The sequence below is a fragment of the Hypanus sabinus genome, chromosome 8 (assembly GCF_030144855.1).
Source record: "Hypanus sabinus isolate sHypSab1 chromosome 8, sHypSab1.hap1, whole genome shotgun sequence".
NCBI lineage: Eukaryota > Metazoa > Chordata > Chondrichthyes > Myliobatiformes > Dasyatidae > Hypanus > Hypanus sabinus.
The window spans coordinates 54570609-54590657 of record NC_082713.1 but is presented as its reverse complement, the minus strand read 5'-3'; the positions used below and the strand labels follow the sequence as shown (position 1 = coordinate 54590657).

At 39.6% G+C, this 20049-nt stretch overlaps 1 protein-coding gene across 5 annotated transcripts in view; it reads right to left on the bottom strand.

Moving 5' to 3' along the window:
- The window catches only part of LOC132398153 (ecto-NOX disulfide-thiol exchanger 2-like), a 295748-nt gene that overhangs the window by 127115 nt on the left and 148584 nt on the right, over nt 1–20049 (bottom strand). For all 5 annotated transcript variants that reach the window (XM_059977202.1, XM_059977201.1, XM_059977200.1 and 2 more), the window contains one exon: nt 5522–5665. In XM_059977202.1, coding sequence (XP_059833185.1) covers nt 5522–5665 — 144 coding nt within the window. The remainder of the gene's footprint in view (nt 1–5521; nt 5666–20049) is intronic.

The window sequence follows — 20049 nt, the reverse complement described above, 5'->3', positions numbered from 1 at the left end:
GGAGTCCAGACCTGGAGAAAGTAGCAGAGAACGTTGGCAGATGATGTGCCAAGAATATAATGCAGGAAAATGCACCCTATGCCCGAAGGGATATACCCCGTTGACAAGATACCCTTTCTGCCAACTATAACTCGATTTTATCAAATGACCGAGTGTGCACTGTTGTAAGTATTGTCTTGTAATTCTTGATGCTTTTATTAGATCAATTGAAGCATATCCCACCACAGATAACAAAGCTGATACTGTGGTGTGTATTTTGCTGAAAGAAATCATTCCCAGATTCGGGTACCGGAGCAAGTTGTATCTGTCAAAGGCTCCCATTTCGTGGGTGAGATTAATACCCAACTCTGCCAGGCTCCGGGGATTAAAAAAAAATTCCATTGGCCCCACATACTGCAAGTTGCCGGCCTGATTAAAAGGGTTAATGGGATGCTGAAAAACAACTTGGCTAAATTAGGACAAGAAACCGGTCAAAATTAGCTCAAAGTGCTACCTGTAGTCTCGTTCCAAATGAGAATTCATTATCAGACCAAACATGGTCTGTTGGCAGCCGAAATAGTAAATGGCAGGCCTTGCCAACCCCAAAATTACCTGAGATGGACCTGAATCAAATGTCAAATGTATTTACAGGGTATATCCTGGCACTAACCAAATCTCTCCAGTTGTTGCATTCGCAGGTAGAGGAGGCCCACTGGGAAGGAGGGGAACTGGAAAATGAACATCGAGTCTGCCCAGGAGACTTTGTTCTTGTAAAGAACCATCCTAGAAAGAAGCTTGAGCCTCGCTAGAAAGGACCCTACCAAGTGTTATTGACCATTCTGACAGCAGTCAAGCTACAAGGACTTCCGAAATGGACATATCGAGGACATGTCAAACTGGTGCATTCATGACTAAGTTATTACTGTTTATACTTGTAACCTTAAGCACTTGTATTGCAGTAACCAAGCCAAACACCTTCACGTCGCTTTGCTGGGAAAACGAACTCATCTGCCTGCTGGGTATGTGCAGCGATTCCTCCCCATGGGAAGATGGAGGTTCCCTTAACAGCCATTCAGCTGAACAGCAGTGAACAATGGTCAGTCTGGGCCTTTCCCAGTGACACTCGGACTAGCAAGGCCCAAAATTGCACCAGTGATGCGACCGGAGACGATGGGTGCCACTGCTTTGATCGCTGGTACATTCGTTCCCCGGAAAAAGTCATCCAATGGGATGGTCAGACATCATGGCCCACCACCATTGCAAGATCTGACCAACCAGCAAATACTATCTGCTACTGTAATTTCAAAGGTAAGGGAACTTACTTTCTGGGCAATAGCACCTGTGCCATTGATACAATGGCCTAACCCCAAACGGAACTCAATGGCTTTACAGGGAAAGGGCCTACTTGTGGCTCCCAGGAGAGACAGCTAACCAATGAGACACCCAACAAGGGAGCAGAAATTGGATGGGATGTTGCTTCCTGGCTTACCTTGTATCTCACATGCAAATGCTGAAAACCCTGGACCAGCACCCTTCCCTCCTCTGGCAAAAGCGAGGAATCTCACAACCGGAACACTTCTAGATGATAGCTTTCCCCTTCCAATTCAAGGGAAATCATCAACCTGGCTGCAGTTTTGGAGGAGATGGCCATTAGCACCGCTAAGGCCAAGGATGGCATCCAGGATCAGGTGAGAGCCATCACCGCTAAAATAATGGCACCACAACAGAGTATTTTACAGAACCGAATGGGCCTCAATTTTGTTCTGGCTAAAAAAGGAGCATGTGCCGTTATAGGTCAAGAGTGCTGCACCTACATCCTAGGTGAATCAGAGAACATTACCTCTTTCTCCGTTCACATTCAAAAGGAGTAAATAAAATCCGGAAATTCAGGGCCAACCTGTATGGCTTCAGCTCCAAAGGAGGACTGTGGCCTTTCAGTGGCATCTTCGCAGGATGGAGCAGTATACTGCCACATTATTCATCGCAGGAGTACTCATACTTGTTGCACTCTTCCAGTGTTTATGGCCCCTTGTCAGCCGGTGCTTTTGCCCTACACCCACAGGGATATTTATACAAAGAGACCCCAAGAAGGAAGGAGACCTCAGAGTGACTGAGATGCAAATGATGAGGATGGAGACTAATATGACACGGAAAGCCCTTCGGCCTATCCCAAGGGTTACTATCCACCCTTCTTACGCGAGTATGAAAATTAATGTGTACAACAACCTGACACTGATAATCCCGGTTGACACGGAATGACAAAAGGAGGGAATGAGGAATCATATACAGAAGTAAAAGAGTTAAAACCTAACTGACTTACTGGCAGCTTGACAAGTCATGCTGTGAGAATGATGTATGACCAACGAAATGTTTGTTCCATGAGAAGCTTCTCAGTCTACCCTTATCAAAATATGTGATAATGTAGCGGTGTGCTACACGCAGCGCTGCAATAACGACACAGAGTCGATGAGCTGCAGTTACAAGAGAGGTTTATTCAAACTTTGCGGCCTCGCTTTAGAGGGACTGCGTATTCACAGTCCCGTCCCACGCGCGGGCTTTTCCCCTTGCTGGTGAAGCAGGCTTGGCCCCCTCTTTGGGACCTGCCTCAATGCCGGCGCGTGCCGCTTTGTGAGCCAGTTCGAGTGCGCTGGGAAGTCGGTTGCCACAATAACAATATATATTTACAGCTCCAAACAGTATCCTGGGCTCACCTGGCTGCAGAATTTCTCAAGCTCAGTGACCAGAGACTCTGTGTTGCTAACAGAGAACAGAAATTTGCTAATAAACAGTATGTACTTTTTAAATGAACTGTTCTCTGTGCCTGAACCTAAAGACCTTTGATAGAGAGGCAGATTGACATTTTGAAAGGGTGCCCCTCTATCTCTGTCTAGGCCTTTCAACATTTGAAAGGGTTCAATGAGATCTCTTCCCCCCCCCCCCATCCTTCTGAATATCAGTGAGTACAATGTTCAAAAATCAACTAGTAACAAAAATACACAAAACTTGATCATATTATGTCATCATTTATGGAAGTTTGTTGCACACAAATTTCCTGTTTGCATTTCCTGTATGAAGAGACTTCAAAAAAAATACTTGGAGATGTCCAAATCGGGCCATAATAGATTCCAAATAAATCCAAGTGACTCTATTTCTGTGTCTTCTGGCCAAGTAATATTCCCAGCTATATTGATTTATCAGAACAGAGATAGTTCCAGGAAATGGGAACACATAAGTAGGACTGTTGTGTTATCTCGGCATGCATTGTCACTTAGAAGAAGACCCTGATTATCAATTACCATGACTTGGAAAGATTCAGGGAATAAATAGGATGCTGAGGTCTCCCAAAAATAGAATAAATATCTTTCATCTAATTGGTTAATGCTGGAAGTTAAGTCTCAGAATATCACTTATAATTTTAATCAAATACCTGATTCAAAGATGACTTTTGAAGAATTAACAGAAATTGTTTATTATAGCCAAATCTGCTACAAGAATTATACTGACCACTTAATTCAAAGTATGCTGGAGTGAGTCACATGTAGCCTCTTTCCGGCCTTAATCAACCAAAGTTACAAACTTGACTTCGCCTGCTGTTAAGTACTGAACATCATTCAATAGTTTAAAATACCCTTGAACTTCAATATATTTTAAAACTACGAACATAATTTTTAAAACATAGCTGATGCACTTAGATCATGAAAAAGAAACTTGATTTCTTCTGTGCAGGCAGATTACCCTGTAAAATAATTAGGGCTGCAAGTTGTTCACTAAGTATTAGTACAAGGTTATCACCACTTTTGACTAAAAATGCTCATATGTTCTGTTCTTGTTGGTAATTAGGCAGATAAATGTCCTTGGATTCTTTCCCACATAAAAAGGAAACAGGCAGGCAAATGAAATTGATGCCAAGATCAACTAAGCCATAATCTTATCAAATGTGAAATAAATACAGAATGTTGGATCCTGAGGCCAGCTTTCCTAAGTTCTTATCACTAGGGGAATTAGAATTCGCTCTGCAGAAAGAAAAGTGGCTTTATTTTCCTACAGATTACTAAAGGGAGAAAGTCTTAAAGGCATGTGAATTGATTGCCTGTCAAACCACTTTCTTAGAGATTATGCATAACAAGGATGTATCACATAAAACAGGAAAGATAAAGGTAGGTAATCTTGCCTTCAGTATTATCTATCACTGTTCAAAACAAAATTTCTAATATAATTTTTTTACTTTTTTCTGCAGACTTCCACAATTAATTATTCCATCAATGCATAAAACCAACTAATCTGCTGCTGGTGATAAAGTGGCCCATTTGTCTGAGGCTCACACATCACAACTAAGGAGGACAACAAAAACTGCTAGCAGACACCGTGCATCAATATGGTAAACTACTATTGTCAGAAATAGAGTTTACAGTGCTGTTCAATCTGCCAACCAGTTTTTTCAGAATTGAACACTTGTCATTAAGAATGCTTAATTTATCTCAATTAACTGCAGCTCTCTGCTGCTATAGATTTTCAAGGATAGCCACTAATGGTTCTTTTCCCCATCTCAGATTAAATGGCTCATAAAGGCTCAGCTTCAAGATACAATTGCTATCGCTCCCCATATACCTGAATAAATTAGACATCTGTAGGAGGCCTACAAACAGTAAGCAGATTTCAGTAAAAGAACAGTAAATGAAAGGGCTGCCACTAAGAGATAAATAAAGGTGAGGTGCAAGAATGCAGCACACAAGGACATGACAGACTGAAAACAGCAGGAACTCTTCTGGTTAAGATGCCAAGGTCATGGCTCAGACTTGGTTGTATATTTTAGGTTTGTAGTAATGGTTTTGAGGATGTGGAGGTTAGGGGTAGGGATGTGGATGAGTTAGAGGTCAGGCTGAAGTCAAAGCCCTCACTCCACATTCCAAGGCCAGCAATGTGGACATGCTATGAAGGATCACTGTTCAAGGACTGTAACAAGTTTGGACTTATATTTAAATTCTGCTCCACAAATGATTTGAAGCCTTGCTATATATCCCATTGTATTTCTCTTTCTTTGAAGTTACCTCTGAACATTTCCTTGAGATAATAAAAGAAATGTTAATTTCCATTTATTCCTTTCAATTTTATTAACAGTTTCCATGCAAGTCAGAAAAGGCATTAAGGAAAAGGCAATTGTAAGTTCTCCAGGCAATACTGCTTTTGAGTAAATACACAACTAAATCACAGACGTGCCTGCCAGTTTAGGTGAATGTTACTATTCAAGGTAGAGTACAAGTTTTTTTGATGTCCTTAAGCTCCACGAAAGAACAAATGATTTGGCTGTTCATTCATTTTCTATTATTGTGTCTTTGCTGTGCTCAAGGTAACCATTGCATTAGCTTGCATAACATTTACATCAGTTCAAAAATAATCAAATGGTTGCAAAGCATGCTTGTGAGTTCTCAGGGCAAAAAAAAGACAAGTTGATCTTACACAATCATTGCTACAGCAGCAATGTCATTACATCATAACATATTTTCTGTATTTCTTAAAGTGAATTAGGGAAGGCAAGTCTCACCTGCAACTATACTGTTCCGTTTCCTTTTCTTTCCTGGTTCATCATAGTGATCAATGGAACATTCTGTTAACAGTGGGCCATTTGAATCATTAAAATGTACTGGCTCATTGTCGTCTGCCGGATCAAATGGCAGCTGGTTAAGCCCTATAAAATAAAGATCACATATCAAGCTCTGACAGCAAAGAACAAATGCATTATGTTAAAACAGGAATCCAGGCATCTGTGCATTGGACAGCATGTGCTGGAATCATGGAATCACAGGAGCTGACAGTTATACTTCTTTAAATTTGACCGCTTGGTTTCACATAAACTTCAAGAAAAGAGAATATATTCAGCTCCTTTATGGTTTCATAAGAATATAAACATGTGCAGCAGAAGGCCATTTGTTCCTTCTGTTCTGTTGTTCAATAAGATCATGGGTAACATTTTACGTCTCTGGGTACTTTTCTCTGCACTAAACCCATACATTAATAAAACTTTATTTATTTTTCAAATGAATCGGTGCATATTAATTTTTACATAGAGTGCATACCTAACTTCATGGAATTTTTTCAACTCATTACAGAATCAGTATCGGTGGTGACCATATAGTCAGGAAAACAAGAAGGGTAGCAAAGATCAGCCAGGGACTACAGGACGGAGAGCATGACTTCAGTTGCAGGAAGTTATTGGAGGGAATTCTTGATAAGTTAGGGAGATGGGCTGTGGAATAACAAATCACTTTCAACTTAAGTTGTGTCAGTGATGAAAGTTGGACATTCAGACCAGGGTGGGCCTTAAACGATGAATGGCAGGACACTGTTGAGTATTATGCAACTGAGACACCTGGGAGAACAAGTTCAACATTGAGTAGGCAGGATAGTGAAGAAAGTACTTAGCATGCTTGCCTTCAAAAGTCAGGGCACTGGGTTTGGGATTAGGGACATTATGTTGAAGTTATACAAGTCATTAGTAAGGCTGCACTTTGTGGAGTACAATTTTGATCACTGTACTCAATACTCAAAGTGTAGCCTCACAATGACTAATAAAAGACTTAGTCAAGCTGGAGAGATTGCAGAAGAGATTTAAAAGGATGCTGCTTGGACTGGAAGATCTGAGTTATATGGAATGATTGGCCATGCTGAATCTTTGTTTGCACAGGAGAATGAGTGATGAATAAAAACACAAAATGCTGGCAGAACTCAGCAGACCAGACAGCATCTATGGGAGGAGGTAGTGACAACGTTTCGGGTCGAAACCCTTCATCATGAGGGATGGCTTCATTGAAGTTTATAAAATCATGAGGGGTATGACTATCATGGAATGAGCATAGTCTATCCCCCAGGATGGGGTGTTATAATCTAGAGGACACAAATACAAGAGGGAAGAGACTTGAGAGGTAACTTCTTCACACAGAAGGTAGTGAGCCCTTGGAAAAAGCTGCAAAGGGAAATCGTTGAGGTGGATAAAATTGCAACATTTAAGAGGCACTTGGAAAGGTACATGGAGGGGAGGACTTTGAAGGGTTATTGGCCAAATACAGGCAACTAGGACTAGCAGGTAGGATGTCATGACAGGCCTTGAACAAGAAAGCCGAAGAGCCTATTTCTGTGATTACTTTATGAACAATGTAAAAATCCTAAGGGGTTTTCATTTCTACTTTCTTCATTAATTATCGATCATTCAAATGTTTGAGTGAATGAGGCAAAGTTCATAAATCTCAAATGCATCAGATTAAAACCTTAAAAACTAACTCAAGGTCCAATAGTAAAATAAACATCATGCTTCTCTGGTACTGTATAGGATTGTTACTACTTCCTACTGCTATTCACAGAAGTAAAACATCGTATTTTGTAGCCTTCCAGTAAAGAACTACCGGTAGTTGAGAACCAAATGTTCATGTTTTTATGGCTGATAATTGTTTTACTGGATACTGCATGTTGCACAGATCATTCCAAACATAGCCTGGCAGGCAAAAACTACCTACAAGGCAATTAAATTTGATATTGGGGAGACCAGATCTCTGAGACTTTCAGGAATGATGATGACAGAATCTTCACATTTATCTTGTGTTCTTGAACATTATATTTCAAGGGGGAAAAAACTGGGGTTTTGCTTTTCCCCTGAAAGCCTTGTCTTTTTAAACAAACTAAATATAGCGAACGCTGCATAAGGAAATTTGAAAACAAAGCCACCGTCTGTGAAAATAAAACAAATTAATGTTTCTTTCTTCATCTCTATATGGCTCTTTCATCAGAATTTAGGAAGTTGGCAACATTAGTTCCAGGCAGCAGAGAAAGAGGTTGGAATGATGTTAAAGCTGTAATCGCAAAGAGGTAACAGGGAAAGACAAAAGAAGTTGGCAATGGGCCATTCAGCAAAAGGCGCACAACAGAAAGATGCTGAATTTTTATGTCACCTGTCACTTTAATTTATCTTGCTTCCCCTTTGACCTGTATATCCTTGAGCTCCTGCATTGTTCTAATTACATTTAAAGCAAAACCACGATCTCCTTTTTCAAAGAGATGCAGTATTGAATTCCATGTGCACTTGACAGGCTGCAAATTCCAATATGATTAAATCTTTGCTGGATCTATGTTTTCTTTCTTACCTCATTACCCTTCTTTTACTATCAACATTATGTCTTTAGTTTTGTCATTTTGTGGCAGATAGTCTTAAAACAAAAACGTGCCACAATGGTGCTACATAGGGCAACCCATATCATTTTCATGCTTTTGGGGGAATGTCTTCCTTCACGCAAGAAGAAATGAACACTTAACTGCCCAGCACATTGAGAGTACCATTATTTCATGTTGAAGCTGAATCAGTATTTGATGTCGAGGACGCAACTCTTAAACTGGAGATGAGCACTAGATCACAATGCTGTGCAAACCATGAAGCATCACTGTAGGAACCACAGGCTAAACAAATGGTTGCCATGAACTTACTACTGGACAGAAATCAAGACACCAGATTTAGGACTTGAATATTCCAGTGGAAAAGTTTGAGAGCTGTAAGATATTATGTCAGGTATGCCGCGAAGCTAGCTCTATACATCTGGTATCAGCATCAAACTAAATTTACCAGCCTCTCACCCAGCAAAGATTAATGGAGTTATCCACAAATTGCATTTGGCAATATTAGCATTGCTTCACCCACCACACAACAGCTCCTACTTACAAGTTCTGTACATATGCGTGTGCGCATGACACACACACACACAGCTGTTCTGGCTGTGCATTCATCTTCTACATTGCCCTTTCATATTTATCACAGCTCTGACATTTATCTCACATGTACCAATGATTCAGCCGTCCCATGCAAGCACATGTTGAGAAACTTAGCAACACTTTTTCTTTTCACTTGACAGGGGAAATAGCTAGAAACCATTATTCATAATGGCAAACTGAAAGGAGTGGGAGGGCAACGTGGCCACTTGCAGCTAACGGCAAATGACGCAGCTATAGAACTTTGTGCTGATGATAATGGACTCTGTTGCCATGAAATCTATGCTACTCAGCCAGATAGCCCAAATGCCCGTCGCTCACACTGTGACAGTATGTGCTAAACGGGACTGTAATAGCTGCTTGTGATCACAAAAAGACAAGAAATTGTAGAAGTACACCTTTTGGCTTTTTGTGCTTGCTCTGCAATTCAATGATATTTGATTTTTTATGTCTTGGTCTTTTCCTCCTCCAGCCCTCTATCCCTTGATTATCCTAACATTCATAGAATTTGTAATGGCCTCACTATATCACACTGCCCCTCCTCCTGCCACTCTGTGATTGTGGCTTACAGTTTATTATTATCATGCCCATCCACAATGCCTATATATTTGATTGCAAATGCAGAATTGTTGCTTCTGACTAAGGTGACAAATAACCTGCAGCCACAGACTTAAACTAAGGAGGTCTGGCACTCGAGACATTGAAGATATACTTCTCTGAGTAATAGTTAATCATTGGAATTTCCTGCTTAAGGAAGCAGTGGAGAATCAGTTGCTAAGCACACTTAAATCAGAGTTGAACAGGTTTTAGATATTAAGTGAATCAAGAGAAATGGGGTTAAGTGCAGGAAAGTGGTGCTAGAGTAAACGATCTGTCAGCCCGAGAGAAATGTAGTGAGGTAATAACAGTAATAGTGTACTGCAGCTTTTGTTCTTCGTAGTTCTGTGCTTCTCCTGTAAGACTGGCAGTTTGGGTAGTTGTTGAGTGAGTGAGACAAAAGATAAATTAGTCCTTGCCATTGAATTCTCAATGGTACCCAGCTTTACTAAGACCAGGCAATCCCTTTACCTTCCTAAAATTATCAGGGCCTATGACACAGAAACAAACTTTTGTAATAGTAGCACAAAGCTACTTGCATTTAAGGTGATATGAAAGAGGCAGAGTGACAGAGGGAAACAGACTACCATTAACAGCTTCCAAATATTGCTACATGTACTTTCAAAATGAATTGAACCTGTATGGGAAGAGAGAGAAACAAACGAAGACAGCAAATTAACATCCTCTTATTCACCACTTGCACCAGTAATGATGCCCAAAGAGCACCCAGGCTCACATAGGAAACCAGCTCTTGCAGAATGATTTTCTAGCAGTGGCAAAGATGGGGAGGGATGACCAGTTACATTATCAGTGTGGGGAAGCACATTCACCATGGGAGGTGGGGAGACAATGTGGACAAAAGAACAAGATCTGTCTAAAGATCTGAATTGTTAACAGCAACACATATTAAACGAGGTGATGAGAAATTTATTTAATACCCTGGCTCCTGTTCAAACCAACACTGCAATCTAACCATTTAATTTAAATTAGTCCAATGCTCTCTTTTTCTCTCTCATCATCTACAATGGTCTAACTCTAAACTGAATTGGAGTGATTAGTGAATTACCATTATCTGAATTGCCTGTGAATAACTAAGCTCACACAGTAAATTGTGACAGTACTTTATAATTTGACCATTTAGCTAAATGATAAGTGGTTGCAATATAGCTTAAATTACACAATCATTGGTCAGAAGTGTTTAACATTCAGCTCTGAGCAGATTATCTAAAAATCTAAATTCCTTTATGAATGCTAGAAATTGAAGGATTTTGATTCATCTCACCTACTCTCAATACATCCAATCATGTCGCATTGGTTATTTCCAAGAATTATATATTTTTTCTATTGTCAATATTCGGTGCATTTATGATTATGATTCTTTAGTTTTACAAACCTCGGGATAGGGGAAATTATTATGCAGAAGGAAAATATTGGAGTTTCAGAAGAGTGTAGCAGTTACTTGAAACCAAATGAAAACATCTGAGAGAGTAAACCAGAGTATTCAACACAGCATGACATGCTGCCAAATAATGAATTTCCAAATCGAAAAAGGTACATTTGATCTATTACTACAAAACCAGCAAAAATGAACGATCAATTAGCAATATTATGGTCTAACTTGTGGTTTAATAGTGGTATTAGCATTATAATAGCACAACTAAGCGTTTTAATAGCATTCTAGCATTCCAATCAGTGACCTAGTTTGTGAAATAACAAAGTCAGCGTAACTAATTAGCATATTCCAGGAGAGTGACTAATTAACGGCCAACAAAAAAATAATCATTGCCCGTGGCTCACTCCCTCTGGCCAACAAATACCCACAAGCGTGAACAGGCAACTATACTCATTTGCTTTGACTGCACCACAGCCCACATGACAGATTACCACAACAAATGCACCAACAAAGTACAATACAGATAGAAAATAGATAAATGGCTACAGCGGACAAAAAATAGATACAGCAACAGGAAAAAATTTGTGACCTCTTTGCAATTACCTGGTTTTCTGCATGTGGTTTGGTCTTCATCTAAGTCAAAATAATAGATAAACACAATCTGCATAAGCTAGTAACACACAAACAACTGTACTTCTTCTCGTCAATACTGAGTACACCATTTAAGCAGTTACAGTCTAGGTTCAAAAAAGTATGTAAGGCTCTGGGGTAATGTCTTCAACAGAAGCAGGTTGTAGTCACATTCCATTAGTGGGTTGCAGAGGTGCCCTGCCCTATAAAAAAGACACAGTCAGGTTATTGACAGAGACTACTCTTCTAATGGAAGATCTGTTTATGTGCATCATGCCTCAATCAAAATAACTTTCAGAGGACTTTAGAAGAATTGTAGAGATGCATGAAGCTGAAAAAGGCTACAAAAGCAGTTCTAAAATCAGTCCACAGTAAGAGAAGACCTGCAGAAATCTCTAGAACTTGCTAAAGTCTGTTCATGTGTCCACCATAAGAAAAACACCGAACATGAATGTTGTTCATGGAAGGACACCACAGAAGAAACCACTGCTCTCCAAAAAAAAACATTGCTGCATGTCTTAGGTTTGCAAAAGACCACCTGGATGTTCCACAATGCTTCTGGGACTATGTTCTGTGGATAGATAAAGACAGAAGTTGAACTTTCTGGCAGAAATACATACCACTATGCTTGGAAAAAAAAGGACACTGCACACCAAAACCAAACCCTCATCCCAATTGTGAAGCATGGTGGAAGGTGCATCATGGTTTGAGCCTGATTTGCTGCCTTAGGGCCTGGACAGCTTGCAGTTGTTGTGGGAACAATTAATTCAAAATTATATCAAGGCATTGTACCAGAGAGTGTAAGGGTAGTGGTCCACCACCTGAAGCTTAATTAAAGTTGGATAATGCAACAAGACAATGATCTGAAACAGAACAGTAAATCAACAACAGAATGGTTTAAAACTAAAAGAAAGTTTGTGTTTTGGAATGGCCAAGTCAGAGTCCAGTCCTTAACCCAAATGTGATGCTGTGGCATGACCTGAAGACGGCTGTTCATGCAAAGTATCTCAGAAATATTAATGAAATGAAACAGTTTGGTATGGAGGAATGGTCTAAAATTCCTTCTCGCCATGTACAAGACTGATCAGCAAATGCTTGGTGGAGGTAATTGCTGCTAAAGGAGGTTCTACCAGCTACTAAATACAAGTGTTCACATACTTTTTCCAGCCTGGACTGTGAATAATTAAAAATGCATCCAATCTAGAAAAGTAAAATTGTTTGCATGTTATAAATTTAGTTAAATTGTGTCTATTATTGTGACAGATGAAAATCAGACCACTTTTTATGAGAAAACCATGTAATTGCAAAGGATTCACAAACTTTTCCTTACAACTGTATATGGCTCCTACAATGGAATTGATAAGTGCGCCTCCTAGTTCTTCATCTATCTTATGACAGTGAGTGTCAACGGATAGCTATGTAATCTTAGCACCATGACCTTGCAAATTTCTACAGACAGTTTAATATTTTTAAAGACTGGCTTCATAAACTACATGTTTTAATCCTGTTGTGCAGTCCACATGGGGATAAAAGGTTTTTTAGTCCCAGCCCTTGAACTTTAGATTGAAGACTACACTTTTTTTCCCACAAGTAATGTGGTCTTGAATTCAACATAACTGCTTTAAATATGTCCAGAAGTAAATCATTATACCATGTAACATCAAGTAAATGATCAGTGTAGCATTTGGGCCTTAATAAAACTGAACAGCAAAGATATATTTAAAAAAAACTTCAGAAGTTCAGAATTTCCTGAAAAAGAAGTGAAATAAATTTGACAACAGATAACAATCAACAGTATTTCAAGTCTTTTATGGCGAGTTATCATATAAAAGACTTAAATTACTTACCTGGAATACATGAAGTGCACTTTTTTAAAACTCAAAATTCTGTTTCCAAAATGATAATTTTACTTTTTTCATATAGACCTGTTAAATTCAGGTTTTCGGATAGTTTCAATCTGCTGGCAGCCTCCTCCTTGTGCTCTTGCTACACTGCCAATGGCATCATCACGGATGCACTCAAAGTGGCAAAACATAACTAACTGTTTAGATAACTTTTTGAGTTCTAGTCCCTGTAAGGAATTGAACTGATTTCCCTTGCACTCACCAATAAAGCTGCAGAATTTTAAACAGTGCAAATGATTCCTGTCCTGCAAGCAGCCTACACTATTTCTTCATCAGAAATGTGACTGGGGAGGCTACAAATAAGCACTACATGGGGATTTACATCATCTATGTGCACCTTGTGTGCTAGTATGTCATTCACAATGAAGTGTGTTTTTTCTTTAAGCATAATGCATGCTATTTAACTTTGTTCTCACGATGCAAACATGTTAACCTGCATAACACTTATAAAGCAAGACACACATTACAGAATTTTTAACCCTTTTAAGATTTTTCTGTTTTCTTCCTCCATCCATTGGGCCTTCCCACCTCTTAAAACTTGTTACATAAAACACCAATTTACCTCTGATTAAAGTCAGTAATCTGAAACAAAAACACTCCCCCTCCCACCGATGGCTTTCCTACTGAAAAGGGGTTTTAGATTTCAAAATCACGTCATATATGTTCTCCTGTTCTTGTTTGAACAATGATGATTTGTTGACTATAACAATAGGCAAAGCTTGCACTATTATTCTACCTTCACTGCTGTTTCAAATTGAATACTAAACTGAATAATAAAAAGCAGGTAGATCTTCTTTCCCTCTTTAACCTACTTGCATTATATATGAGAGATGTTTACTAATACTAGTACACTTTTCACCATTGTAAAAAAAAATAACTTTTTCTGAAAACAGTAAGATAACCCAGTAAGTTAATCCAAGTAGAAATAATATTTCATACCATTCATTAGCAACAGCAATAAATTCAAAAAAATCATGTTTTCTCCATAATACTATAACCCTTTGAATCATTCAGCAGAAATATTATTTTTTCAGTAGACAGTCACACACAATTGCTTAAAATAAAGAAAATTCAACAGAATGAAAGCACCACCTCTAATGTTCATTCAGTTTCACAAATTTGTACTTTGATGCAGTATCTACTTGGGTGTCATGAATACTTTTTAGGAGCTATAAAAATGATATTGAGAATACTATCTCAGAGGCTTCAATGAAACTAAAAAAAACATAACACAAAAATGAGGTCACAAAAAATAGTCAAAACTAGTTTGCCCCTAACTATTCGAAGTACCTAATTAGAGATATAGAGTAACACAGCATGGAGGCAGGCCCTACAGTCCAACGACAGCATCCTCCTTGGAAGTCCCAGTTGTCTGTGTTCGACACATATCCCTCCAAGCTCCTCCATCATCTATCCAAACGCCTTTTAAATGTTGCAGCTGTATCCACTTTGACCACCTTCTCTAGCAGCTAATTCCAGCTAATCATTATCTCTGCATAAAGCAGTTACCTCTCAGGCATTTTTTAAATACAATTCTCTCCCTTCTTATCCTGTATTTGTGCTTTGTAGTCTTAAGACTCTCTAACCCGAAGGAGAATACCTTTAACAGTGCACCTTATCCATACCCTACATGAGTTTTTAACTTCTATGAGGTCACTCCTCAATAAATGTACACTGGGGAATAATGATCCAGTGTGGCCAACCCACCTCTTTCTATAACTCAGGCTCTCTAGTCCAGACTGCATTCTTGGACACTCTTCTGCATTCTCTTGAACATGACAATATCTTTCCTATAACAGGATGACCAAAACTCTTCAAAAATCTTCAGATGCATTGCACTAACAACCCATATGCTGTAACTGCACATAATGTCCTTACAGTCACTGCCTTGGCTGAAGGCCAGCATACTTTTTGAAAATCTTCACCACCTTGTCTACTTGCACAGCCACTTTTAGTGAACTATGCACTTATAACTCATTAAACTCATTAGGAGCTTGAGGGGATTTGGTTTGTCAACTAAAACACTCAACTGGCTGCATCACCATTGGGTATGGGGGAGCTATGGCACAAGATCGAAATAAGTTGCAGAAACTTGTAAAAGTAGTCAGCTGTATCATGGGTACCAGCCTCCATAGTCCCAAAACATCTTCAAGGAGTGGTGCCTTAGGAAGGCAGCATCCATCATTAAAGATCCCCAACACTCAGGACATACACTCTTCACACAGTTACTGTTGGGAAGGAGGTACAGAAGCCTGAAGGCACACACTCAGCTACTGAATTTTTTTCTTCTACATTTATTTAACATACATTTCATTGCACTGCTGCTGCAAAGTTAACAAATTTCATGATATATGCTGGTGATATTATACCTGATTCTGATAAAAGTGATAGCTTAGGTCCCGAAATGATTGATACCTCTTTGCAATTCACTGCACCTGCTTCACTACAAATGAGATAATCAAATTTAGCATAATCAGCTAATTGTGCAATGTACAGTACACTCATACCTAAATCATTTATAAATTATGAATAAAGAACTGACCCCCTGATGCACCCCACTAGTCACAGACCAAAGTATTGAACTTCAATCATCACCCTCTGCTCTCTATCATTGAGCTAGTTCTAAATCCACCTTGCTAGCTCTCCCTGAGTCCCATGTACTCAATCTTCTCGATCAGCCAGCAACATGAGGCCTTGTCAAAGGTTTTACTAAATATCATGCAGACCGCATCCAAATTTCATCTAGCCTTTCAGTTACCTCTTTAAAAAGCCCTTTAAAAAGGCAATGTAAATAGCAATGAATAAACATTTGACATTTGGGCCTTCACCAGGAAGGGAGAAAATGCCAGAATAAAAAGTGGAAGGAGCCAAAAGAGAAATTGTTGAGTGAGGACCAGTTCTGCCAGATGGAGGAGGGTGATACAGTAGGGAATCTGGTTGAGTCTGTTGTTGAGAGAGGAGAAGAGAGCTTTCAGGCCTTCTTGATGGGGGATAGAAATGCGCAGGACTGGAAGTCCATGGTGAAACTGAGGCGATCAGGATTAGTGTATTTAAAGTTGTTGAGGAGCTTGTAAAGTGCCGTAGATAAGGGTGGATAAGGGTGGGAAAGGATTGAACCAAACAGAATAAAATGAAGTCTAGATTTCAGGACACAAGTTTAGTGTGGTATGAGTAGGAAGAGACAATGGGCTTACCCGGGCAGTCAGGTTTGTGGGCCTTCGGCAGGCAGTAGAACCAAGCAGTGTGGGCGAAGGGAACTCTGAGGTTAGTAACAATGGAAGGAGATCTCCAGAGATGAAGAGGTTTGCCCATCCTCACAGCTTCTTACTTTTTCCCCTTCCCCCTCAGCTTCAACTATTACTTTCTAGCTTATACTCTATCCCCTCCCCCACCTTTTTATTCTGGCTTTTTCTCCCTTCCAGTTGAAGGGTCTGAGTCCCAAATGTCAAATGTTTATTCATTTCCATATTTGTTGCCAGACCTAGTAAGTTGGTCCAACATTGATTCTGATCCTCAAGAGGTAAAGGGACAGGAAGCTTTCTTGCTTTCCTTGGCATCCTCCAATATGATTTTCTGATTCAGTCATTGGAACTGAATAGGGCACATAGATGCTTCTTTTTAAGGGTTTATAGTGGGAGCTCTGTGATCAGCAGCCTCGAGGAAGAGAACAATTGTGCAAATACATTCAAAGATTACCTGCAAATCCTTCTATGTCAGCCTTACCATTTGCAGGCCACATACAGCCGACTCCCAGAACTTTGGTCTATCTTTGAGGTTGTAAACATCAAGAAACAACTATTGGCTTCAGAGTTCTATTAATTCCTTATAAAACTGGATCCCAGCCAGCAGACATGTACGGCAAAGCTTCTCTGTAGATTGACCATGTTAGTTCCATAGCGTCTTCCTCTTGGATCAAGAGATGGCTAAAACTGTCTGGGGGGGGGGGGGGAGGGGTTGGCCAGAGTTAATCGCAGCAAGAGCAAAATGGCAAAGTATATGCTTCTTAGCACAATTCAGGTCAGATTACATGGAAGTTCTGGTAATAGAGTTCAGAGGAACTGGGTCATGCATCAAGAGTTTGGTAGAGTGATAACCAAGGTGAATCAGAACATGGAAAAAAGGAATGTAGTGGTAGTATTTTATCATTAGCACAGATTTTTAAAATATAGTCATTGGATCTGCAGCGTTTCAGTAGAGTTACACGGGGTGCAGATATGGTCCATGGCTCACACTCAGCTTCGACAATTACCCGAGTTGCTTTCTATGCCATTTGAAGATCCACAATGAACATTGACAGGTATGTGATGGACTCATCTCTAAAACAAGAGAGTAGGGGTGAGTGTATCCAACATGACATTCATCCAGATGGCCACATGAAGATGCCTGTAAACCTTGGGTACAAAATATTAAACTTTTCCTGAACCCAGTGATTTGAAGAGCAGGCCTTCCACATTAATGTGGAACATTCTATTAAAATGGACTGTGCCATGTCACCTGTCCTTTGCTGAAAAGTTTGCAAAAGAAAAACAACTTTAATCACAACTCCAACAGGCAGCATTATAGCAGATGCCAAGATACCTCATCACCAAGGCCCTTGAAGAAGCACCAAGATCTTGATTGACTGGTGGAGAGAAGGGCCTCTCTGTCAGATCCATCATGCATTGCGCCTCTAGGTGGTTATGAAGTAGATCAAATTATCATCATTCTCCTTCTAGATTGTGCATTTTGCAAGAAAGTTTGAAAACAGGAGCTGTGGTCTTTTTCACGGTTCAACCTCAGCTATGTGACACTAGACTCAATATTTTGTGGGCTGATCTCTGTTTTTGCATATGGTAACAAACATTAAATGTTGTTGGAAGATCATCAACTTGCTGGAAGAAGCATCCTCATCTGCCCAGAAAGTGCAGATCAACCTGCTGTGTCTTTCAATAGGCTGTGAGGTAGTTTATGTACTACCCCAAATATTTATACACACACCCCCACCCCCACCATACAATGTCTATATCTTTCCATTTCAACCCACTTACACTTACACTGCATCTGGGAACATTTTTATCCTCATCTCTATGCAAGACTACAAAAGTTGGAAAACACTGCTGTTCACCATTCCTAAATAATTAGTAGTCAAACACTCATATGCTACAAGCTTGGACACATGATAATGCACTGTTGAATCCTGATTCTGATTCACAAAAGTTCTGAATTCCACATTAGTAAGTCAAAAAAACACAATGGCACGAAATCTCAATTCAAAGTAACCTCCACAAGGTGATACCTCTCCTGTTACAGATAATAAAATAACTATGTTATGCATTAATTTGGACCAAAACTACATATATATATATTTTTTTTTAAATACAGACATGAAAGGGTGAATTTTTATGAGGTATATGTGCCAGCTGGAACTGAACTTTACATAGCTATCATATACAGGCTGCTATTAGGGGAAAACAAAATTAATGACCCAGATGAATTATTTTTGGCACATTCCAAGACGGATAAGAGTATCATTAACACCACTGTGTAGAATAACTGCATGAAATTCAGTACTAGTTGGTGGGTACAATTTAGTAGCCTGTTGCTTCAAATCAATGCAAATACTCTGCTTTATATTGGATTAAACCAGATATTTGTACCCTATAGAGCATAGGTGTCAAACTCAAGGCCCGTGGGCCATATCCGGCCCGGCGTACAATTATATCCGGCCCGCGAGATCATTTTAGATAGATCTATTATTTTAATTATTAATGGCCCAGCGATATGAAGCCTATGATTGTAAGTTAATACCAATCATAAAAATAATGCTTGCTCAGCAGTCTTCTTCATTAGAAACAGAATTTGTGAAGTGAAACACTTTGTAGTTATAGCAGAGACTGAGACACATGAGAACAGGCTGAAAAAACGGAGGCAATGAAAGCTGCGTTCGCACGCGTCCGACTGATCCGGCCTGCATGAAACTGCATTTTGCCCAATCCGGCCCGTGACCTAAAATGAGTTTGACACCCCTGCTATAGAGATAATATGATGATGTTTGAACACAAGGTTTTGAATTCCATATTATTACTGTTGGTGGATTCTCAGATGGTGATGAGGTGGTGTCTGGGAGTGAGGTAGATCAGCTGGTTAAGTGATGTCGGAACAACAACCTTGCACTCAAAGTCAGTAAGCTCAAGGAATTGATCCTGGATTTCAGGAAGGGGAAGACAGGAGAAAACATACCAATCCTCATTGAGGAGTGAGCAGTGAAAAGGATGAACAACTTCCTGGGTGTAACATACTGATGCAATCACAAAGAAGGCACACCATGAAGAACATTCTGAATGGTTGCATCACTGCTCCAATGCACAGGATAAAAAAAAAAGTTGCAGAGGATTGTAAACTCAGCCAACTCCATTATGGGCACTACCCTCCTTACCACTGAGGACATCTTCAAAGGGCAGTGCCTCAGGAAAATGGCATTCAACATTAGGACCCTCACCATCCAGGACATGCATTCTTCTAATTACTGCCATCAGGGAGGAGGTCCAGAAGCCTGAAGATGCACACTCAACGTTTTAGGAATGGTTTCTTCACCTCTGCCAGCAAGTCTTCTGAACAGTTTATGATCCCATGAACACAACCCTCACTATTTTGCTCACTGTTTTCACTATTTTTTTTATTGTAATTTATAGAGGTAGCGTGTAATGCACTGTATTGATACCACAAAACACATTTACCAATGTGTCAGTGAAAATAAATCTGATTCACAGAAGTTCTGAATTCCACGTTATTGAGTAAAAAAAACACAATGGTACAAAA